Below are 25,226 nucleotides of genomic sequence, written 5' to 3'. Positions count from 1 at the left end.
GACAGAGAGGAAGGAGAGGGGGAGGGGTGGAGAAGCAGATGGGCACTTCTCCTGTGTGCCCTGGCTGGGAATTGAACCCGGGACTCCTGCATGCCAGGCCGACGCTCTACCACTGAGCCAACCGGCCAGGGCCTGTTCTACTTAGTTTTTATAGTTTTGCAAGCAGGAACTATAGAAGCAAAAATTGCAATTAGGTGCCCTTTACCACTATTGGTTATAGTCATATGTCCTTTAACATGATAGGACCGTGTTCAATTTGCAAGCCATACATCATTTTGGAGAAAACAAAATTTACAAGTCAACACAATGATAGAAAGATGTCTCTTTACATATTAAAAGACATTCCTATATTTTCTAATGTTTATCCACCATCTCTCTGTCCAGAGTCACACACATTAACTATATGCATTCATATGAGAGAGGTAGTTTCCGTGGGGTCAAATGCCCGCAAATGGCTCATTGCTATAAGAAAAGGTTTATTTTGGCTTTTCTCTTCCTGTACCTGGCTAGCCATTCACCCCTTTCCCCACAGGTGTGGTGGAATGTCTGGGGATCCATGTTTTCCTTCCCTTTGCATTTACAATACAATGCCAAGGGCCATCCTGTTTTTATACCAATACACAGTACAGAGATTATTCACGAAATTTCTCTGCACACCTTAACCCAAATTAATAAAATGTTCTTTAAGCCTCTTAAGATATTAATATTGATTCTGTAGCTTTTGGTACTTTACACACCTGCGGGTGAGGTGGCGCAGTGGCTCCTCCGGGCTCCTCAATACTCATTTAATTTTTCCATACAACCTTCTACCCTACCTTGTTGCTGTCGTCTCTTAGCTCTGGTGTCACTCCTTCACCAGTCACTGAAGACTTGGTTTCTTGGCCTCAGTTGACTCTTGCAGGTTCCACCATCCTTCCAGGGCCCTTGATGTTCCTCACACTGGCCTGGTGGGCACTAGACCCAATGCCAGCAATGCCCATCTTACTTGACTCCGTTTCATCCCTCAGATCCTAAACCACGCCATCTGATGTGCCTCCCCTTTGATGACTTCAACACCAACACCACATCGATGACAAGGCGCCAGTTCCCCCATTCCCATGGGTTCTCGTCATTGACCCCTTTCCTCTCTTTCCCCCAGTCTGTCAGCTCCCTGCTGCTCTCCATGTCTCTCCTGGGTGAACTAGAGCCGTGGTGCACTATTGCAATCATTCTTTCAGTGCCTTCAACTTCCTTACTCGTTTTTCTTCTCCACTCAAACTCTGGTTTTGTCATAAATGTCTATATGTAGACATCCTATAAAATTCTATCTGAACATCACTACACAATTATGGTTTCTAAACGCCACTAGATGTTCAACGACATTGCCTAACTTGGCACTCTAGGGACTGACACTGGTTATTCAAAAATGTCACCACTTTCCTAACCTTCCATTTCACTCCAAACCTTTCCTTTGTGCATCCTTAGATCCTTTCTCCTTCAGTGGTTTGCGTCTGTTCTTCCTGTCACCTTAACAACCTGCTGTGTCCTTTCCCAGGACCAACCATCCTCCAAAAAAACTCTTAGAAAGTCACTTATGAAGTCCTAATTGTCTGCCCCCTCTAGATTTTTTTCTATTGGATATTGTTCTAGGAACCTTACTGATTCCAGTAGACGTGTAGACGTCCCCCCCAGACTGTGAGTCCCTCAAAGGCCGGAATCCTGCTTTATTTTGATCCTCTCCTCAGCGCTTCTGCAGTTCCCGGAGCACAGCAGGGGACCCACAAACGTTTGTGACTGGGTGAGGCTCTTCACAGCGGCAGAAAAGGAGGGGGCGATCCAAGCAGGGGGCGCGTGCCGAGGGGCCTGCGCTCCGTGGGAACGTGCTGTTCACCTGGGCCCCCGAAGGGCCTTTGCTAAATCCGCCGAGGAGGGGAGGAGCAGCCCCGGGGCAGAGCAAGGCCTGGGGCCAAGTGCCTCCAGGGCGAAGGGTGCGGGGAAGCTGTCCGTGCCGGCGGAGCCACTTTTTAGACGCTCGGTTTGTTGCAGTGCACAAACCTGGGTGCGAACCCCAAGCTCACCAGCGTGACTCAGCGGGGCCCGTGGCGACAGGAGAGAGAAAAGCAAGGTAGGCGAAGAGGACGCCGCGCACCCCGAGGCCTGCGCCGGCGGCGGGAAGGGCCCGGGGCGACTCCGGGACACCCGTAGCCGCGGCCCCTTCCCAGCCTGACAGGTGAGCGCGGGCCCGCCGCGGGGCGGAGCCGCCACCCGCAGCCGCCACCCTTGGCCGCCAGCACCCCGCGCAGCGCAGGTAACCCCCCGCCCGGCTCTGTCGGGCCCCGGGGCCTCCCCACCCGCGCCGCCAGCTGCGGCGCGCGCTGGAGGCCGGGAGCCTTTGTCCCCTCTCCGATGGCTCTGGAGGCCGGGCGCGCGGCCCCAGGGGTGCGGGACCCGGGCCGCTGCGCGGGTGTCAGTGCCGTGGGAGCCTGCCCTGCGGCCACGGACGCGATCTCGGGTGGGCGGCGTCGCGGCTCCGGGAGACGCTGCCCCAAGCCCGTTTGTCCCGGGCCTCGGGAGCCCCGCGAGCCCGAGATGGCGTTGGCGGAAGTGGAGCCCCGCGCGGAGTGGAAGGGCCTTGCGGCCGCGGCTCCCCGGCGCGCTCGTTCCAACCGCAGCCGCGTTGCCCTCGGCTCTGCTCCTCAGCGCACGGCGCCGGGGCGGGCGGCTGCTGCAGAATACCTTTCTTTTTGCACCGATTTTTTACAGATTTGATGTATAATTTACATGTCATAAAATGTCCCCGTTTTAAAATGTGCAGATCAGGGACTGACAAATTTTACATCCGTGGAACCACCGCCCCGGAGCAGACAGAGACCATTCCCATCACTCCAGAAAGTTCCCTCGCGTCCCTTCCAGACCTTCCACACACACCCCCTCTCCCTTGATTTCTATCACTGCTTAATTTTGCATATTCTAGAATTTCATAAAATGGGATCATTCAGTAAATACTCTTGCTTCTAATATTACGTTTGAAACGGCTGTTGACAAGGTATTTCTTGGAACCTCGGACGGTTTTAGGCGCTTTAGGCCTGCGCTGTCCGGCGTGGCAGCCTCAGGCCACACTCGGCCGGGAGCCCTGGAAGTGTCCATCCCCAGTGGGGGTGTGCTGTGAGGAGACACACCTACTCTTGGAAATCTCAGAATACTTAGTGAAAAAAGAATCAATTCTTACAGTGATTATGTGATAAAATGAAAGTATTTTGGATACATTGCGTTAAATAAGATTATTAAAATGAACTTCATGTGGTTTTTTTTTTTTTTTTTAAATATGGCTACTAGAGAATTCAGAATCACACTGGGCGCTCATGTAGGGTTTTTCTTGGACAGCAGACAGGGCAGCCTGCCCCACCCCCACTTTACAGACTTGGTTCTGCTCACTGCATGTGAGAGTGAGTGAAAACGTGTCTTTACACGGGAAAATGGCACCTGGAAGTAGCCCAAAGAGCCTGCCTTTAAAAACTCTGCTTCAAACGCTGTTTGGTTAAAAAATGTAAAAAGGACTAAATGTCTCTTTGACATTAAGTTACATTTTGTTTTCTTTTTCGCTTTGTTAGCGAGACAGAGTGTGAGAGAGAGATAGGGAGAAAGAGAGACAGGAGATAGACAGGAAGGGAGAGAGATGAGAAGCATCAATTCGTGATTGCGGCACATTAGTTATTCATTGATTGCTTCTCATACATACTGGGTTGGGAGGCGGCCTTCAGCCAAGCTACTGACCCCCTGCTCAAGCCAGCGATCTTGCGCTTCATGCCAGCGACCTTTGGGCTTAAGACAGAAATCATGGGGTCATGTCTATGGTCCCATGCTCAAGCCAGTGACCCCCGCTTAAGCCAGTGACCTCAGGGTTTCAAACCTGGGTCCTCAGCATCCCAGGTTGACGCTCTAGCCACTACACCATCATCCAGTCAGGCTTAAGTGACATTTTCAAGAAGGACTTCGTAAAATATCTATTGTACTTTAAATTTATTTATTTATTTATTTATTTATTTATTTATTTTTACAGAGACAGAGAGAGAGAGTCAGAGAGAGGGATAGATAGGGACAGACAGGCAGGGACGAAGAGAGATGAGAAGCATCAATCATCAGCCCTTCGTTGCGACACCTTAGTTATTCATTGATTGCTTTCTCATATGTGCCTTGACCACGGGCCTTCAGCAGACCGAGTAACCCCTTGCTCGAGCCAGCGACCTTGGGTCCAAGCTGGTGAGCTTTGCTCAAGCCAGATGAGCCCGCACTCAAGCTGGCAACCTCGGGGTCTCGAACCTGGGTCCTCCGCATCCCAGTCCGACACTCTATCCACTGCGCCACCCCGGCTCTAATGTACTTTAAAAAGGTATCTTGTGCTTTTTGAAAATATAGAAAATTAGTAATTGCCTACACCCCAGCCACCTATATATATTAAAATTGAGCATTTTGTTGTACTTTTTACTTTTGAGGGTCTTAATTAAAAAACATAAATGAGATAATATTATGTGCAATTTTATATCCCGCTGTGTTCATATAACATAAGCATATCTTATATGAAAAATTCTTAGACTTTCTGACTACATAATGTGATTTCACATGAATACACTCCAGTTTTCCATGACATTTTTTGATTTTGCTCAATTTTACAGGTGGAAATCATTTTAATAGCATGACAGTGCCCTAATAAGGCATAATCACAACATCACTTATTTGCCCCTTAATTGCACAGGAAAGGTGAAGTCCAAGAGGGCAGGGACCTTGACTTTTTGTTCATCTCACATTCCTGGACCTGGGTACATGTCAAGTATATAGAACAGACGTTTAGTTAACATCAGCGAGCCGATTGAATCAGTGAGGAGATTGCTCTGGAAAATGGTAACAGCTAACTTTCCTCTAGCACTTGGGCACTCTCCTGTAAACGCTCACACACTGGATAAGCAGCACTGTGTACTACACAGGTAGAGAAAATCGGGGTTTAGAAATGTTAAATCCTCACTGGCGGTGGCGCAGTGGATAGAGCATCAGCCTGGGATGCTGAGGCTGCAGCTTTGAAACCCTGAGGTCACCAGCTTCAGCTCAGGCTCACCAGCTTGAGTGCGGGGTCACTGACTTGAGCATGAAATCATAGACACGATCCAGTGTTCACTGGCTTGAGCCCAAAGGTTACTGGCTTGAGCCCAAGGTCACTGGCTTGAGCCCAAAGGTTACTGGCTTGAGCCCAGGGTCACTGGCTTGAGCCCCCCCAGTCAAGGCACGTATGAGAAGCAATTAATGAACAACTAAAGTGACACAACTATGATTTGATGCTTTTCACCTCTTTCCCTTCCTGTTTCTTTTTTGCGAAAAAAAAAATGTTAAAGAGGTTGCCTAGTATCATAGCTGCAGATGACAGAGTCAGTATTTAAATCCAAGCTTTCTGACTCCAGAGGAGGGGCACTTATTACGGTAGAAGAAATCACCACTTGATGAATAAGGGAAAGCCGTGAAGAAATGACCACTATAGTGACTATCTGGGCCAGTAGGAGTGGAGAGAGAGAAACAGCCAGATACATTTCCGATCTGCATTCTGGGTTTGAATTGAAAATATTTTAAGCTAAACCTAGCTCGGTGAGTGGATGACCTGGTGGCATTGAAGAGATCAACTATATTGTATTTATATATTGAACGGCAGGCCTGTGGTTGAGCAAAAAAAAAAAAAAAAGAGAGAGAGAGAGAGAGAGAGAAAGGGAGGAAGGAAGATTCAAGATTCGAGGACTTAAGGAAATCATTTGGGATGGGACATGCATATGCATATAGTGGATGGCTTCAGTTAACTTGCCCTGACCATGGTCAACCTAGCTCAAATTGAATGCACAGCTTGGAAGTGAGACAAAGTAGTTTGCTTTGAATGATAAACAGAGAAAACTACAAAATCAGGATGGGCTTACTGTTGAGGAGGTCAGACAAATAAGATAAATGGGTAATTGAAATGGTTCCTACCTAGTTGCATTTGTGCTTAATATCCAAATAGTTAAAAAAATGTGTGAGTTACAATAGAAAGTGGGATTTATATAGTCATCAGTTTTTGTTAGTTTCTCTCTCTCTCTCTCTCTGTCTCACCGTTGTAATTTTGTGTTAGTGGTCTTACTCAGCTGCCCATTTACCTACATCAACGACTATGAAAACCATGCTCTGAAGGCTACTTTCACATGCATGGTGAAATGGCAAGGACAGAGGCACAGGCTCCAGGGAAAAACAGTGGTCTCAGTAAAGAAAACAAAGTAGCTACCGGCTCCCTGTCTGCCTCTCAAACAAAAGAGTTTGAATCAGACAGCCACAGAAAAGTCAAATAAAATTTCCGTAGGACACAATGTTTTCTTTTCTTTTTTTTTCTGCTTGGATGTTCCTGCTTAGTAAAACTGATAGGCAATGAAAAAGATTCAGTGTTCAGCATGCTTAGTTAAGGAGGATACATTTATTATTATTGTGTTTTTTTTTAAGTGAGAGGAGGGGAAGAGAGAGAGAAGGGGGAGAAGGAGGGGGGAAGAAGCAGATCTTTGTTTTTTCTGTGCGCCCTGACCAGGGTTTGAACCTGGGACATCTGCACACTGAGCTGATGTTCTATCCACGGAGCAAACTGGCCAGGGCGTATTAAGTTTTTTTTTTTTAAAGATTTTATTTATTGATTTTAGAGAGAGTAGAGAGAGAAAGAGGGTGGGGAAGGAGCAGGAAGCATCAACTCATAGTATTTGCTTCTCGTATGTACCCTGATGGGGCAAGCTAGGGTTTTGAACCGGCAACCTCAGAATTCCAGGTCAACACTTTTATCCACTGTGTCACCATGGGTCAGGCACATTTATTATTAGTAGTGATATTAATAGCTAACTTTCTCAAGTTCTTACTACCTGTTAATGTAAGGGCTGATTTTGCCCCCTCCATACCAGGTATCAGCAAACATTTTTTGTAAAAGGCCAGATAGTAAATATTTCAGGCGTTGTGGGCCAGAGGTCTCTGTTGTCACAGCTACTCAGCTCTGCCCTGTAGAAAGTGAACATAAACAATATGGAAATAAATAGGTATGGCTGTGTGCTAATAAAAATTGATTTATGGACACTAAAGTCTGAGTTTTATACAATGTTAATGTGTCATGAGGTATTCTTTTGATATTTTCTTCATCACCTAAAATGTAGAGAACAGCCCTGGCTGGGTTGTTCAGTGGATAGAGTATTGTCCTGGCACGCAGAGGTTGCTAGTTTGATGCCGGTGAAGGCACATAACTGAAGTGACCAATGAGAGCACTCCTAAATGGAACAACTAAGTGAAACATTGTGTTGATATGTCTCTCTCTCCCTTTCTCCCTTCCTCTTTCTCTCTGTCTGAAATCAATGGAAAAATTTAAAACAATATATTTTTAAAATCTAAAAAAAACATTCTTAGCTTGGAGACTATACAAAAACTGACAGTGGGCCAGATGTAACTAGTGGGCCCTGATTGCTGACCTCTGATCTGTACCTTCACTGCAGCCTCAGAACCAACTAGGAGATTTTTTGTGTGTGTGTTGGCATATATAAATATTGATTTTAAAAAAATAGACTTTACTTTTTAGAGCAATTTTAGATTTGCAGCAAAACTGAGTAGAAAATACTGAATTCCCATATCCTCTCTGCCCCAGGAATATAGCCTTCCCATTTTCAATGTCCCAAACTAGGGTGATAACATTTATTACAATCAATGAGCCTGCATTGACACAATCTTATCCAAAGTCCATGGTTACATTAGAGTTTGCTCTTGGTGTACATTCTACGGATTTGGACGAAGGTGTAATGACATGTATCCACCATTATAGTATCTTTTTTTTTTAAACTTTATTCATTTTAGAGGGGGCAGAGAGAGAAGGAGACAGAGAGAGAAAGAGAGAGAGAAAGAGAGAGAGAGAGAGAAAGAGAGAGAGAGAGAGAGAGAGAGAGAGAGAAGGGGGAGGAGCAGGAAGCATCAACTCCCATATGTGCCTTGACCAGGTAAACTAGGGGTTTCTAACTGGCAACCTCAATGTTCCAGGTCCATGCTTTATCCACTGCGCCACCACAGGTCAGGCCTCCTTTGTAGTATCATACAGAGTATTTTCACTGCCCTAGAATCTCCTGTGCTCCACCTGTTTGTTCCTCCCTTCCCCTAACTCCTGGAAACCACTGATCTCTGTATTGTCTCCATAGTTTTGCCTTTTCTGGAGCATCATATAGTTGGAATCCTACAGTATGAGTGTTTTTAGATTGGTTTCTTTCACTTACTAATATACATTAACTTTGCTCCATGTCTTTTCATGGCTTCACAGTTCATTTCTTCTTAGTGCTGAATAATATGTTAAGGGACTGGTATTTTTATTCCATTTCACAGCTGAAGAAACAGACACAGAATGGATTAGTAACTTGCCCAGGGACAGCACGTACAGATCTGTCTGACAACAGTGCCTGATCGCTTATAAATTTTACCATGCCTCTGAATCCCAGAGAAATTTGTTTTCTCAGGATAAAGTTTGTCATATGACAAAATTGGGGTAAGTGGAAAGGCAGGGCAATGGAGCTAGCCCCTTTGCTGGCCGAAAATAGTAAGGTGACCAATCGTCCTCCTTTAGGGAGAACAGTCCTTCTTTTGTAAGTTCCATCCTCCCTTCAGAAGTGCCCTCCTACATGTCCTTTTTGATATTGGAAGACTCATCTGTAAATGTCCGTATTTGATTGATGCAGAGTCTATCCATTGCGTGTGATGTGACGTATTTGTGTCTAAATGAGTACTTTTTTCTTACAATTGTTAAAAATTAATAGGCATGTAGGCATAATTATAATATAAAATATTACCAATGTTTTTATTATGCATTTATCATATTATAGTGTATTATTGTTGCAATGAATAAAATGTTTCTTTTACTTATGATCTTGTTTTCTTTAATTTATTTTTGTCCTCCTTTTCATTGTAAAAAAGTTGGTCACCTTAAAAATAGTCACAACGGGGCCCTGGCCGGTTGGCTCAGCAGTAGAGCGTCGGCCTAGCGTGCGGAGGACCCGGGTTCGATTCCCGGCCAGGGCACACAGGAGAAGCGCCCATTTGCTTCTCCACCCCTCCGCCGCGCTTTCCTCTCTGTCTCTCTCTTTGCCTCCCGCAGCCAAGGCTCCATTGGAGCAAAGATGGCCCGGGCGCTGGGGATGGCTCTGTGGCCTCTGCCCCAGGCGCTAGAGTGGCTCTGGTCGCAGCATGGCGACGCCCAGGATGGGCAGAGCGTCGCCCCTGGTGGGCGTGCCGGGTAGATCCCGGTCGGGCGCATGCGGGAGTCTGTCTGACTGTCTCTCCCTGTTTCCAGCTTCAGAAAAATGCAAAAAAAAAGAAAAGAAAAAATAGTCACAGCTTCCTGCATATCAACACATATTAAAAATCTAGAAGATAAAAAAAAAATCTAGAAGATAAGACCTTGTTTCAAAAGTTTCAGATATTTGGTTTAGGTAGAAAAATGCTGTGTGCTTTTAAAATTCCAGTTTAACACAGTCTCTGCTTCCCTGGTTTGAGAAAATATTTCTTTTCTCTGACCCTTGATTTTATTACCTTTCAGATTCTGCCTGGGTACTCACACCCAGCCATTCCTCTGCCAATGAAGTACATCCTGGTCACCGGCGGGGTCATCTCAAGCATTGGGAAAGGGATCATTGCGAGCAGCATTGGGACGATTCTAAAATCATGCGGACTCCGAGTCACTGCCATCAAAATCGACCCCTATATCAACATCGACGCAGGCACTTTTTCACCTTATGAGCACGGTATGAAAGAGAAGCACTTCTTCCCTTATATGATAAAGCACCGGGTTAAATTGCAGTTCTTTCTTGCATGTTGGGTAATTTCTTTAGTATAGAGTTTCAGAAGTAGAGTTCATGGATCATATGTTATGAATACGTGAATGTTCTCATGGTCATTTACGCATTGTTCAGATTGCTGGTGACATTCCAAATCAGTCTACCTTTTCAGAAAACTGGGAGGATACCATTTTCATTGTAGCTTTTGCAGTATGAATTACATTTCATTTTATTTTATCATTAGGGTAATAGACTTTAACATTTCCTTGTTAAGAGAAAAATTGAGACACAATAGAATATATTGACAATTGTATTGGCAATATAGAATGGGGTGAAGAAAATTTCCCACTTCTTTGGGTGACTATTTTTTTCAAATTGTAAGAGAAGGTACATTGAGAAAGTTACAGAGATAGTAAAAATGAAGCATGAAAGAAATGGGCTAAGGAAATCAGTTACAGAGGCAGAAGAAGGGCCCTTGGAGCTTCGGCGACAGAGAGGCAAAGACAACGTGCCGGGGAGGGGCGGTGAGTAGAGGAGGAGGAAGGGAAAGGTGTGCTCAGGCTCCAAGAGGGAGAGCCCACCCGGGAGTGACTATTAGTAATGTTGACATTTCTATGTATATACTAATTATTTTTTTTAAAAAAAGCATTAGCATCAACAACAAACAAGCAAACAATCCAATAAAAAAATGGGAAGAGGACATGAAAAAATTTTTCCCCAGGAAAAAATACAAATGGCCAACAGATATATGAAAAGATGCCCATCTTCATTAGCTATTAGAGAAATGCAAATCAAAACTACAATGAGATACCACCTCACACCTGTTAGATTAGCTATTATCAACAAGACAGGTAATAGCAAATGTTGGAGAGGCTGTGGAGAAAAAGGAACCCTCATTCACTGTTGGTAGGAATGTAAAGTAATACAACCACTACGGAAGAAAGTATGGTGGTTTCTCAAGAAATTAAAAATAGAATTACCATATGACCCAGCAATCCCTCTACTGGGAATATACCCCATAACTCAAAAACACTGGTACGTAAAGACACATGCAGCCCCATGTTCATTGCAGCATTGTTCACAGTGGCCAAGACATGGAAACGACCAAAAAGCCCTTCAATAGATGATTGGATAAAGAAGATGTGGTATATATACTATGGAATACTACTCAGCCATAAGAAATGATGACATTGGATCATTTACAACAAAATGGATGGACCTTGATAACATTATACTGAGTGAAATAAGTAAATCAGGAAAAACTAAGAACTACATGATTCCATACATAGGTGGGACATAAAAATGAGACTCAGGGACATGGACAAGAGTGTGGTGGTTACTGGGGGTGGGAAGGGGAAAGGACGGGGTGGGAAGGGGAGAGGAAGGATGGGGGGAGAGGAGGGGCACAAAGAAAACCAGATAGGTGACGGAAGACTATATGACTTTGAGTGATGGGTGTGCAACATAATCAAATGTCAAAATAACCTGGAGATGTTTTCTCTGAACCTATGTACCCTGATTGATTAATGTCACCCCATTAAAATTAATTAAAAAAATAAAAAAAAGCATTAGCGGGTGATGGGCACACAACTGAATCAGCAGTTCAAATGTTATAGAGATGTTCACCTGAAACCTATGTACTCTTATTGACCAATGTCACCCCGTTAAATTTAATTTCTAAATAAAAAAGGAGAACAAAAAATAAAAAAGCATTAGCTCTTACATACTTTCTTTTAAAACATTTACATACATGCAGGAAAGTGCATAAATTATAAATGTACTGCTTAATGAAATGAACATATTGTATAAACAACTCCCTGACCAATAAACAGAATCTCCCTTTGATCCCAAACTGTCAGGGTAACCACAGTCCTGTCTTCTGACACCATACATTAGTTTTGCTTGTTTTTGAACTTTAAATAAATTGCATCTTACAGTCATATTAAAAAAATTGTTACTGATTTTATTGGGGTGACACTGGTTAATAAAATTATATAAGTTTCAGGTGTACAATTCTATAATACAGCATCTGTATATTGTATTGTGTGTTCACCACCCCAGGTCACACCAGGTCATCTCCTTCCATCACCATTTATATCCTCTCTACCTTCTTCCCTTTCCCCCCAACCCCTCCAACCCCTTTTCCTTTTAAAGTCACATTATTATTATTATTTTAAGTGAGAGGAGGGGAGATAGTGAGACACATTCCCACATGCATCCTGACTGGGATCCACTTGGCAACCCTATCTGGGACCAATGCTTGAACCAGCTGAGCTATTTTTAGTGCCTGAGGCCGACATGCTGGGACCAAGAGAGCCATCCTTAACATCCAGAGCCGTGCTCAAACCAATCGAGTCACTGGCTGTGAGAGGGAAAGATAGAGAAGGGGGAGAGGCTGGGGAAGAGAAGCAGATGGTTGCTTCTCTTGTGTGCTCTGACTGGGAATCTTACCTGGGATGTCCGAACGCCAGGCCAATGCTCTATCCACTGAGCAAACTGGCCAGGGTCAAGGTGCAGAATTTCTTTTAATGAGCAGGCATATTTTTCAGGCTTTTGACACATAGTGAATATTGCCAAAGTTTTATAGGTTCATGTAGATAAGAGTACCTACAACTCTGAAATCCAAAAAGTTCTGAAAATGTTAAATTCTCCATAAGTTTGTAGCTATTTATAGTGGTTTCCCAAAAGTTTTAAAAATTGAAAAATCTTCATAAAGCTGTGGCTATTTCTAGTCTTTATTGCACTTAAAATGTGTTTGATTATGGCTTGCTTTTTGAGTGTTTTATAATATATGAAAAGTGTTCTATAATACTTTTCTATAACCAGAAAAATTCCAAATTCCAAGTTTCAATGTTGTCTCAGATTTTTTGATAAAGCTTGTGGATCTGAACCAATTTATATTCTCATCAACAGTATATAAAAAGAAGGCCCAATTATTTATACCCTTGCTGAATATTATTCTTTTTAAACTTTACTAACCTGCGAGTAAACCAAAAAACAAAAAAGAGTATGTATGTCATCAGTATAGATTTCTTTGATTTTCATTTTGTCTGTGGGATGATTTATGGAAGTCTATGGTAGGTTGCATTTCTGTTTGAAACTATCACCCAGTTTCCTTTTATGGAGTCAATTTCCCTGCCCCATGGACTTTGGACTTGGGCCATGTACGTTGGTTAACTCCACTGGCTTGTTTAGAACTTGCCTGGTTTTGAAAGTGAAAGTCCCTTCATCCTGGGAACCCTTTTAGTCCTGAGTAAACCAGAGTTGGGCACCTTATTTGGCCATGTGATTTGTTTTGTCCAGTGGGTTATTAGTGAATATGACATATGCTTTGTTGAAGAAGAAATTTGCGATGTGACGGCAGGGTTTAGTTCAGCGTCTCCTGTGCTTCTGCTGTGTGCCATGAGAACTGCTTGTCCCATACAGAGATTTCTTCTTCAGCCTGGAGTCCTGAGAATGCACAGGGCAGACTCACAATTGACCCACAGTCCCCATGTAACACGAGGGAGAAATCAATAAATGTTTTGTAAATTGTTGAGATTTTAGGATTGTTTGGTGTGCAGCAAAATTGACTAACGCCATGTGTTATACCAATTTTTCACATACAGGAAACAACAGTAAATGCCTAGCAAAGTGGAACAACACTTTGTTTCTCTCTCTCCCTCTTCCTCTTTCTGCTTCTCTAAAATCAACCAATAAAAATTAAAAAAATTGCCTGACCAGGCGGTGGCGCAGTGGATAGAGCGTCGAACTGGGATGCAGAGGACCCAAGTTCGAGATCCCGAGGTCGCCAGCTTGAGCGCGGGCTCATCTGGTTTGAGCAAAAGCTCACCAGCTTGAGACCAAGGTTGCTGGCTCCAGCAAGGGGTTACTCGGTCTGCTGAAGGCCCGCGGTCAAGGCACATATGAGAAAGCAATCAATGAACAACTAAGGTGTTGTGACGCGCAACGAAAAACTAATGATTGATGCTTCTCATCTCTCTCTGTTCCTGTCTGTCCCTGTCTATCCCTCTCTCTGACTCACTCTCTGTCTCTGTAAAAAAGAAAAAAAAAAAAAAAAGAAAGATTAATTAAAAAGAAATAAAAAAATTAAAATAAGGTTTTTAAGTTTTCTTCATGTATGTCCTACACATTCCTTGAAGTTTATTCCTGAGAATTTTATCTACTTTGGTTTGTGATATCTTTTTTTTAAGTCACATATTAAGTTCCTTTATGCGATGGACACTTTTTTGGATATTTTGGTTTTATATATTTGTTGATATTCTTTTTTTTTTGGACACAAAAGTCTATGACAGCTTTATTTTAATGGCCCCAAACTAGAAACAACCTAGATGTTCTCCAACAGTGAATGATATGGTTATACCCATACCATAGATCATTACTCAGCAAATAAAAGAAACACCATTGATACATGTCACAACCTAGATGAATCTCCAGAGAATTATTCTGTGTGGAAAAAGTCAATCCCAAAGGTTGTATATTATATGACTCCATTCACAGAAATGGTGAACAGAATAGTGGCTGCCAGGGTTTAATGAGATGGTGAAGGTGTGAGGGAAGGGACTGTGGCCATAAAAGGTCATCATCCTTAGGGCGATGGGCATGCTCTGTATCTCGACTGTGTCGATGTTTATATCCTGGTTGTGATATTGCCCTCTATATAGTTTTGCAAAATATTACCACCGGGGGAAACTGGGTAGAGGGTACACAGTTCTCTCCATATGATTTCTTTTTTCTTTTCATTTTTCTGAAGCTGGAAACGGGGAGGCAGTCAGACAGATTCCCGCTTGTGCCCGACCGGGATCCATCCGGCATGCCCACCAGGGGGCGATGCTCTGCCCCTCTGGGTCGTTGCTCTGTTGCATCCAGAGCCATTCTAGCGCCTGAGGTAGAGGCCACAGAGCCATCCCCAGCGCCCGGGCCATCTTTGCTCCAATGGAGCCTTGCTGCGGGAGGGGAAGAGAGAGACAGAGAGGAAGGAGAGGGGGAGGGGTGGAGAAGCAGATGGGCGCTTCTCCTGTGTGCCCCGGCTGGGAATTGAACCTGGGACTCCTGCACGCCAGGCCGACGCTCTACCACTGAGCCAACCGGCCAGGGCCTATTTGTTGATATTCTTATTCCATGTTAATATATTGAATATCTATATGTATATGTATCTCAATCTTCTTTTCCTCACTGTTATTATAAGGGTTCTTTTTTTTACTTATTTTTTATTTCGGTAATCACATCTACTTTTCTTCTAAGTTAACTTTAGTGTCACTATCAAATTAAAAGAAATCTGTTGGAATTTTAATTATAATTGCATTAAATCTAAAAGAAAACCACCTGGATTTTTAAAGATTTGTCATCTATAGTTTTTCTTTCTCTTCTAGAAACATAACCTGTACATACTTTTAAAATATAGGAATTTATCATTTGAAGACTTTGTCATATACGTGGATTTGGCCTGAATTCCCAGGGATTTCAGAGATCCCCTCTTATTTGTCAGTGGGAAGATGATCAAAGTAAAAAGATTTTTCCATAGATTGGGACTTCTTCTTTTTTTTTTTTTTTTACAGAGACAGAGAGAGGGATAGATAGGGACAGACAGACAGGAACGGAGAGAGATGAGAAGCATCAATCATCAGTTTTTTGTTGAGACACCTTAGTTGTTCATTGATTGCTTTCTCATATGTGCCTTGACCGCAGGCCTTCAGCAGACCGAGTAACTCCTTGCTTGAGCCAGCAACCTTGGGTCCAAGCTGGTGAGCTTTTTGCTCAAGCCAGATGAGCCCGCACTCAAGCTGGCGACCTCCGGGGTCTCGAACCTGGGTTCTCCGTATACCAGTCTGATGCTCTATCCACTGCACCACTGCCTGGTCAGGCGGTACTTCTTGATTAACATGAGAAAGTGGAATTTGAACTGGAAATGTAATTTGGGAAATATAAAAATACTGCAATTGCACCAGTTTGCTTTTTTGTCCTTAAAGGTAGCAATCTTCCTGACCACACTTAGGTATCTGACAAAGGAGACATAAATAAGGATATAAAAGGTTTCTGATTAGGTTCTTTTTTTTTCTGTGAACATCCCACAATAGGTGTAAATGATAGAATTTCCTTAATTGGAGGAGGTTCAATTCTTACAAGGTGACTTTAGAACATTGGACTCTCAATTGATTCCCCCAGATGATACTGGAGATGCAGAGACATGTCAAATAATCAATGCGGGAGGCCCTCGTGTGGTTGAATCTACATCTGTATCTTTTTTCTTGGTGCTGCTGTACATGTGGCTTATTGCACACTCTGGCTTTTCTGCCTCAGTTTCACCAAGTTGCCCAGTGGGTTTGCTGGGGCCCTGCTTTTCTTTCCATTTTCTTTCTTTTTGTTTCAAAGTGAGAGGAGGGGAGATAGTGAGACAGACTCTTGAATGCTCCCTGACCAGGATCTGCCCAGCAGCCCCTCTTTGGGACCAATATTCGAATCAACTGAGCTATCCTCAGCACCTGCGGCCAATGCTCGAATCAATCGAGCTATTCTCAGGGCCTGGGGCCAAAGCTCGAACCAGTCCAGCCACTGGCTGTGGAAGGGGAAGAAGGAGAGGAAGGGGAGAGAAGCGGATGGTTGCTTCTCTTGTGTACTCTGACCAGTAATCGAATCCTGGATGTCCATACACTGGGCTGATGCTCTATCCATTGAGCAAACTAGCCAGGACGCGGCCTTGCTTTTCATCTATTGCAGTGGTCCCCAACCCCCGGGCCGTGGACCGGTACCAGTCCATGGGCCATTTGGTACCAGTCCACAGAGAAAGAATAAATAACTTACATTATTTCTGTTTTACTTATATTTAAGTCTGAATGATGTTTTATTTTTTAAAAATGACCAGATTCCCTCTGTTACATCCGTGTAAGACTCACTCTTGATGCTTGTCGCGCTCACGTGATACATTTATCCGTCCCACCCTAAAGGCTGGTCCGTGAAAATATTTTCTGACATTAAACCAGTCCGTGGCCCAAAAAAGGTTGGGGACCACTGATCTATTGTCTTTTTATTTCTGACTTTAACCAAGGTGGGACTCAATTAAAACTTTCTTATGCCGCCCTGGCCGGTTGGCTCAGCGGTAGAGCGTCGGCCTAGCGTGCGGAGGACCCGGGTTCGATTCCCGGCCAGGGCACACAGGAGAAGCGCCCATTTGCTTCTCCACCCCTCCGCCGCACTTTCCTCTCTGTCTCTCTCTTCCCCTCCCGCAGCCAAGGCTCCATTGGAGCAAAGATGGCCCGGGCGCTGGGGATGGCTCCTTGGCCTCTGCCCCAGGCGCTAGAGTGGCTCTGGTCACAATATGGCGACGCCCAGGATGGGCAGAGCATCGCCCCCTGGTGGGCAGAGCGTCGCCCCATGGTGGGCGTGCCAGGTGGATCCCGGTCGGGCACAAGCGGGAATCTGTCTGACTGTCTCTCCCCGTTTCCAGCTTCAGAAAAATGAAAGAAAAAAAAAAAAAAAAACACAACAAAAAAAAACTTTCTTATGCAATTCCAGAGTCCAGGATACTGATGCTTTGAAGTAAATGGCTATTAGTTTTAAAAATTACTTTTTCCACCTGACCAGGCAGTGGCGCAGTGGATAGAGCGTTGGACTGGGATGCGGAAGACCCAGGTTTGAGACCCCGATGTCACCAGCTTGAGCGCGGGCTCATCTGGTTTGAGCAAAAAGCCCACCAGCGTGAACCCAAGGTCGCTGGCTCCAGCAAGGGGTTACTCAGTCTACTGTCGGCCCGTGGCCAAGGCACATATGAGAAAGCAATCAATGAACAACTAAGGTGTTGCAACGCGCAATGAAAAACTAATGATTGATGCTTCTCATCTCTCTCTGTTCCTGTCTGTCTATCCCTCTCTGACTCACTCTCTGTCTCTGTAAAAAAAAAAAATTACTTTTTCCAATTTCCTTTTTTGTGTGGTATCTGATTAGTTTGGAAAGCTAAATTTTGAAGACAGAATTTCAGTAAGCATTTTAAAAAATGCCATAATAAGATACTGAAATTTTCCTAATGTCTTTTCAAGGATATAATTGAATTAAGTTTTCCCATCCAAATAATGAAATAGTGATAGAATCTGGCTTATAAATAAATGTCTTAGCTTTTTAATAAAATGTGTCCATCTTTGAAAAATAACCTACTGAAAGCAAATTTGAAAATTTTACATTCTTTTTATTTTAGGTGAAGTATTTGTCTTAAACGATGGTGGAGAAGTTGACTTAGACCTTGGAAACTATGAAAGGTTCTTGGATATCAATCTGTATAAAGACAACAACATAACCACTGGGAAGATATACCAGCACGTGATTAATAAGGAGAGGCGTGGTGACTACCTGGGGAAAACAGTACAAGGTATACATCCCGCAAACATGAGGGATCCACACCCTGCTCGAAAGAGACAAGACAGTGAGGAGATTCCTGCATTCTGCATTCTTTCAGTTCTAATGCAAGGGTCAGGAACCTATGGCTCGCGAGCCAGATGTGGCTCTTTTGATGGCTGCATCTGGCTCGCAGACAAATCTCTAATAAAAAAAATAATAACGTTAAAAATATAAAACATTCTCATGTATTACAATTCATGCATTTCCCACCACTCATGTTCATGGTTGCAGGTGGCTGGAGCCAATCACAGCTGTCCTCCGGGACAACATCCAATTTTTATTGGATAATGCGTAACATACATGGGTCGTTGTATGGCTCTCACGGAATTACATTTTAAAATATGTGGCCTTCATGGCTCTCTCAGCCAAAAAGGTTCCCGACCCCTGAGCTAATGCTTTTCAAATCCCTCTGTTCTTTTTCCTTTTCCTTTTCCTTAAAGGTGTCAAGTTCATCCAGTGTTCCTGATTTATTTTTATCAGGTTTTTTTTACTAATGCTATTGTTTCCCTTAGTCCATCTCTCTCTCTCTCTCTCTCTCTCTCTCTCTCTCTCTCTCTTTCTCTTTTATTTATAAAATCCACGGAAAATCATTTATTCATCTTTTTTTTCTTTTTGCATTTTTCTGAGCTGGAAACTGGGAGGCAGTCAGACAGACTCCCGCATGCGCCCGACCGGGATCCACCCGGCATGCCCACCAGGGGGCGATGCTCTGCCCCTCTGGGGCGTCGCTCTGCTGCATCCAGAGCCATTCCAGCGCCTGAGGCAGAGGCCACAGAGCCATCCTCAGCGCCCGGGCCATCTTTGCTCCAATGGAGCCTTGGCTGTGGGAGGGGAAGAGAGAGACAGAGAGGAAGGAGAGGGGGAGGGGTGGAGAAGCAGAGGGGCGCTTCTCCTGTGTGCCCTGGCCAGGAATCGAACCCAGGACTCCTGCACGCCAGGCTGAAGCTCTACCACTGAGCCAACTGGCCAGGGCCCATCTTTTTTTTTTTTTTTTTTTTTACCTGATTGGGGTATACTTCTTTTTGTTTTTTGTCTGTCTTATATTTAATGTATTCTTTATTCCCCCCCTTTTTTTGTATCATGGTGAGTACTTCCCTTTGAAGGGTGACAGCATTGGGGAGGGACTGAGTGGAACTGGAGTGGAAGGTAGTATGGTCTGACCTTTTTTTCATCAACCCTTTCCCTGGATGGTATGGTTCTCTTTTGTCTTAGAAGAGATCCTCCCTGGCACCTCTGAAGTCCTGTATTCATACGTTCCTACATGGTAGGGTAAAGGTGATAATTCCTCATCTCCTTTAAATCACTTTCATGTTGGAACCAGCTGAAAAGCAGATGTAGGAATAGGACGGATGGAGATCAAAAGATCAGCTATGTTATTGCCCAAACTGGACAGTGTGGCATACATCTTCAGCACGACTGTGCTTTCTAATAGATATCCCTCCCCTGCACCCCCCCCCCCCCGCCCCAGTATAGTGTTGGGAAGACCTGAAGGAAGGAGAGTGGCTGCCTCACAACTGCCATGTCCCAACGACGGAGGAGAGGGCAAAGCCCCATACCTGAGTCCTGAATCCCTGATCTCTGCGCTGCGGGTATAGAGACAAAACCTTCCCGAACTCATCCTCCCAAAAAGGAGTGGGCCGGGCATGCGCAGTGGGTCCTTCCAATCAAAGACATCTTCCTCTTGCCTTTTAGGCTCCGCAAGTGTGAGGCAGAGCAGGCGATGGATGCACCTTCGCTTCAGCTTCCTGAAGGCCAATAACGTGCCTACTTCCTGCCTTCACATTAGGTTAGGTGGTTGGCCGGCTCCCCAAGCATCCACGTGGATGTCACAGTTTTTTTCTCTCTTCAGTTGAGATTGCGAACTGCAGGTCTGCTCAACACCCAAGCGGAGATGTCACCTGTTGTCCTCTTAAACTGACATTAGCAGTCGCAGGCTGCTGGTCAGCAGGCAGACCTTGTCCATACCCTCCTGAGTGGCTTCCTGCCCACTGGCTGGTGGGCTGCCCAGGGTCTACAAGGCTTGGCCACTCTGCGTCTCTTTTTCCTGTGGAGTCCAGCATTTGGCACGCTGGGCAGTCCTCCTTGCACAGTTTTTTGTTGTCATTTTAGGTGTTTTCTAGTTTGCATTGAGGATAACAGTTCTGCTTTCTGTATCTTGTTTGCTGGTGTTGGTTGATTTCAAGATAAAAGGCATAATAACATAAATGACTAAACTTATCCTGAGCCTGTAGTATTAATTTCAGCGAAGGAAGATGCTAGCATCAGGACTGTAGCTTGTCTAATTTGCCAGGTGGCTGTTGGGTTAGTTGGGAGATCTCTAGACTCTGATACGTTCCTTTTTCATGACCATGAAATAAGCTTCGGTGCTCACGATGTCTTTCTCCAGTTGTCCCTCACATCACTGACGCCGTCCAGGAGTGGGTCATGAACCAAGCCATGGTGCCTGTGGACGGTCATAAGGAGGAGCCCCAAATATGTGTTATTGAGGTAACATGGATTTTTTCTTTTAATTTTTTTATTTATTGATTTTAGAGAGAGAGGAGGGGAAGGAGAGAGAGAGAGAAACATCAATTTGTTACTCCTCTTATTTATGCATTCATTGCTTGATTCTTATATGTTCCCTGACCTGGAATTGAGCCCGCAACCTTGGTGTCTCAGGATTACACTCTAACCAACTGAACTACCCAATCAGGGCTGGAATTTTTCTTTATAAACTTATATTCTTCTGGGTTTTTAAGTATCTGATCTTTATTCATTTAACAAATATGTAAAGATGGTCTCCTATGTGCCAGACATTGCTAAGAATAGATGGCCTCTGCCCTTGTGGTCACAAGTTAGTGGGCATACTGGTACTAAACAGGATGAGTACTCCTGGGTGTGTTAGGGTCTCCTGTGCGCCAAGCCTGGGATGGACGGTCTCTGGCTTTAAGGAGCTTGCAGACCTCCCTGTCCTCACACAAGTTGCATTCTAGTGAGTGCTATCTGAGAAGTATTTGCAAAATGCATTGGCAGTCAAGAGAGATGGAGTTAGGGAAGTCTGATGATAGAGGTGATTGGGAGGTGAGTATTAGCTGTTTAAAGAAAGAACATAATACAGGGTGGGGCAAAAGTAGGTTTTACAGTTGTGAGTACATGAAATACAGAGTGTATTTTTGTATTATTATTTATTAATTATGATATTTTCCATATGAACTATTGTAAACCTACTTTTGCCTCAGCCTGTATTTGAACTTGCCACTTGTTCACTGCTTTCCTTCCTGTCAATGTGCAGAATGAGAATGACATCCATGTACTCCTTATCTAAATGTCAGTTGATCTAATTGCCAGGTAGGAGAGCAGAATAATGAATAGCACAGTTCCTAGAGTCAAATTGCTCAAGTTCAAATTTCTGCTGTGACCTCTGAGTAGTGTATAGGTCAGTGGTTAGAGTATGAGGCCAGGCTGCTTGCATTCATAGCCCAGCTGGGACACTTATCAGCTGGGCGACCATGGACAAGTTTGCTTAACTTCTCTGTGCCTCAGTTAACTTATCTGCTAAATGAGGATAATGATACTATTTAATTCATTGTTTTAAGGATTAAATAAGTCAATATACTTAGTGCTTAGAATAGTGCCAGATTTATAGTATGTGCTCAAAAATTATTAGGCATTATTAAGGTGCCTGTGTAACTTTTGACAAATTACTTTTCAAAACTTCAGTGTAGTTGTCTATAACAATATGATGATATAATATTGTAATAATAACAAGGTGCTAATAATAAGGTTGTTTTGAGTATTAAATGTAATAATATAAAGCATTTGACAAATTCTGGCATTTAGGAAGTGCTCAATAAACATGTTAGCTGTTATTGTCATTATTATCAGTGTTAGCCAATAGACATGCTATCGACAAGATTCATTTTATTAATAGTAGAGCTGATAAACAGCATAATGTGCTATACTATCATATATTAACTATCTTTTTCTATTATAATAGTATGGCTGGTAAACTTAATATAGATGTGTAAATGTGCTCTACATCAGTGGTCCCCAACCCCTGAGCCGCGGACTGGTACCGGTGTGTGGGCCATTTGGTACCGATCCGCAGAGAAAGAATAACTTACATTATTTCCATTTTATTTACATTTGTCTGAACGATGTTTTATTTTATTTATTTTAATTTTTTAAAAATTTTATTTATTCATTTTAGAAAGGAGAGAGAGAGGGTGAGAGAGAGAGAGGAGAGAGATAGAGAGAGAAGGGGGGAGGAGCAGGAAGCATCAACTCCCATATGTGCCTTGACCAGGCAAGCCCAGGGTTTCGAACCGGCGACCTCAGCATTTCCAGGTCGACACTTTATCCACTGCGCCACCACAAGTCAGGCCGATGTTTTATTTTAAAAAAATGACCAGATTCCCACTGTTACATCCGTCTAAGACTCACTCTTGACACTTGTCTCGGTCACCTGATACATTTATCTGTCCCACCCTAAAGGCCGGTCCGTGAAAATATTTTCTGACATTAAACCGGTCCATGGCCCAAAAAAGGTTGGGGACCACTGCTCCACACAATTATTTTCCCTTCTCAATTTATGAAGAAAGAGGGAATGCTTCCTTTATAATTTTTAAAAATTGGAGTTTAAACACAGAAAAGTGCACATATAGATGTATAGCTTGATGAAATTTTACAAACTGAACGCACATGCATAATGACGCTTGCTTCCTTTAAAAATATTTACTATCTAATACAGTGAGTAGTTTGCAAACCAATGGGGTAATGATAAAGACAGTGTAAGAGAAAGGCAGCTAAAGGCTCCAGGGAGAGACCTCTGATAATGAGAATTGAGCTGTAGCCGGGGCATGGCTTAACTTTACAGTGAAGGAGGTTTACACCATCACTCTATTTATTGATTTTTAATTTTCAAAGTCAATCCCAGGATGCATCAAGGAAGGCTTGAAAGCAAGGATGTAAATGTAACCAGCTTTGAAAAAAAGATTTGTGATGTGGAGTGGGTAGAGGAGTGCGGGAGGGGAAGGAGGGAGATAAGAACTAATTTTACGATGTGAGGTGTCTGCAGATACTGTTAGTATAGTTATGCCCCGCTTAACAATGGGGATGCATCCTGTACATTCTGAGAAATGCATCGTCAGGCAATTTTGTTGTTGTGAGAACACCATAGAGTGCACTTGCACAAACCTACATACTATAGCCTACTGCATACCCAGGGTGTTTGGTATAGTCTACTGCTCCTTGTCTACAAGCCTGTACAGCCTGCTGCTGTATGAAACAACATGAGATTAAATCCAGGGAGAGAAAATGATGCAATCAAGAGACACGGTAAACACGAAATGTATGATGCTGCTGCTGACATAACACAGAATACTGTTCTACAGGAAACATTTTTTGTAATTAGAAGAGTAGACTCTAAAATAACAATAAAATGTCTAGTATACTAAATAGATAAACCAGTGACATAGTAGTTAATTATCAAGTATTATTTGCTATACATAATTGTGTGTATAGCATTATAATTTAACATCTGTATACACTACAAAGTGTTCAACCCCAAAGTCTAGTTACTGTGCATTACTGTACAATTGACCCCCTTCAGACTTTTTGCTCATCCCGCTCCTTTTCCTCTCTAGTTATCATTGATTAATTCTCTGTATCTATGTTTGTTTTTTAAATCTTTTTTTTTTTTTACAGAGACAGAGAGAGAGTCAGAGAGAGTGATAGATAGGGACAGACAGATGGGAATGGAGAGAGATGAGAAGCATCAATCATCAGTTTTTCGTTGTGGCTCCTTAGTTGTTCATTGATTGCTTTCTCATATGTGCCTTGACCATGGGGATACAGCAGACCGAGTAACCCCTTGCTAGAGCCAGCGACCTTGAGTCCAAGATGGTGAGCCTTGCTTAAACCAGATGAGCCTGCGCTCAAGCTGGCGACCTCGGGGTCTCGAACCTGGGTCCTCCGCATCCCAGTCCGATGCTCTATCCACTGCGCCACTGCCTGGTCAGGCTCTATGTTTGTTTTTATTTTTGTATATTTGTTTTGTATTTTTAGATTACACATATGAGTGAGGTATTTGTCTTTTTTCTTCTGACTTATTTCACTTACCATATTACCCTCAAGTTTCATTCATGTTGTCACTAAAAAGAAAGATTTCATTCTTTTTTGATGGCTGAGTAGTACTCCACTGTGTGTATATGCATTCATCCATTGACCGATCCTTTCTTTTAGTTTTATTAAAAATTTTTTTAATATTTATTTTTTATTGATTTTAGAAGAGGAAGAAAGAGAAAGAGAGAGATATAGGAACATCACTCTGTTCCTGTATGTGCGCTGACCGGGAATTGAACCAGCAATTTCTGTGCTTTCGGATGATGCTCTAACCAACCAAGCTAACTGACCAGGGCCTTCTTCTAGTTTTTGTAGGTGAAAGAATAGTCTTTTATTAAGACTATTAACTTAATTACATGAAAAGTTCTGAATGGTCATGTGTATGAATATTTTTGCCTTTTATTTTCTGATTCTGTTCTTTAAAAAAAACCCTACATTTACAATGATATACATGAACATGTAAAAGTAATTATGGTGTTAGAAGTCAGGATAGCGGTGACCTCTGGAAAAGAGGGAGGTAGTGATTGAGAGGTGGCAAGAGGGAGGGTTTCTGGCATGCTGATAATGTCATTTTATTTATTTATTTATTTATTTATTTATTTATTTATTTATTTATTTACAGGGACAGAGAGAGTCAGAGAAAGGGATAGATAGGGACAGACAGACAGGAACGGAGAGAGATGAAAAGCATCAATCATCAGTTTTTCGCCTGGCCAGGTGGTGGCACAGTGGATAGAGTGTCAGACTGGGATGTGGAGGACCCAGATTCGAGACCCCGAGGTCGCCAGCTTGAGCGCGGGCTCATCTGGTTTGAGCAATAAAAAGCTCACCAGCTTGAACCCAAGGTCACTGGCTCGAGCAAGGGGTTACTCGGTCTGCTGAAGGCCCGAGTCAAGGCACATATTAGAAAGCAAT

General features: G+C 43.3%; 1 protein-coding gene across 6 annotated transcripts in view; it reads left to right on the top strand.

Annotated features, from left to right (window-relative positions):
* The first annotated feature begins 1,711 nt into the window (after window positions 1-1,711).
* Window positions 1,712-25,226, top strand: part of CTPS2 (CTP synthase 2) — a 120,899-nt gene continuing 97,384 nt past the window's right edge. For 2 of the 6 annotated variants that reach the window (XM_066356939.1, XM_066356938.1), the window contains exons 1-4: window positions 7,971-8,000; window positions 9,584-9,788; window positions 18,010-18,180; window positions 20,596-20,696. In XM_066356939.1, the coding sequence (XP_066213036.1) occupies window positions 7,986-8,000; window positions 9,584-9,788; window positions 18,010-18,180; window positions 20,596-20,696 (492 nt within the window). In that variant the 5' untranslated portion in view covers window positions 7,971-7,985. Of the gene's footprint in view, window positions 1,778-1,806; window positions 2,288-7,970; window positions 8,001-9,583; window positions 9,789-18,009; window positions 18,181-20,595; window positions 20,697-25,226 lie in introns of those variants that run through there. The other 4 variants (XM_066356943.1, XM_066356942.1, XM_066356941.1 and 1 more) reach the window with 4 other exon arrangements.

This window comes from Saccopteryx leptura, chromosome X, assembly GCF_036850995.1.
Source record: "Saccopteryx leptura isolate mSacLep1 chromosome X, mSacLep1_pri_phased_curated, whole genome shotgun sequence".
NCBI lineage: Eukaryota > Metazoa > Chordata > Mammalia > Chiroptera > Emballonuridae > Saccopteryx > Saccopteryx leptura.
Note: the sequence above shows the minus strand (reverse complement) of the source record. Positions and strands in the feature narration are given on the sequence as shown.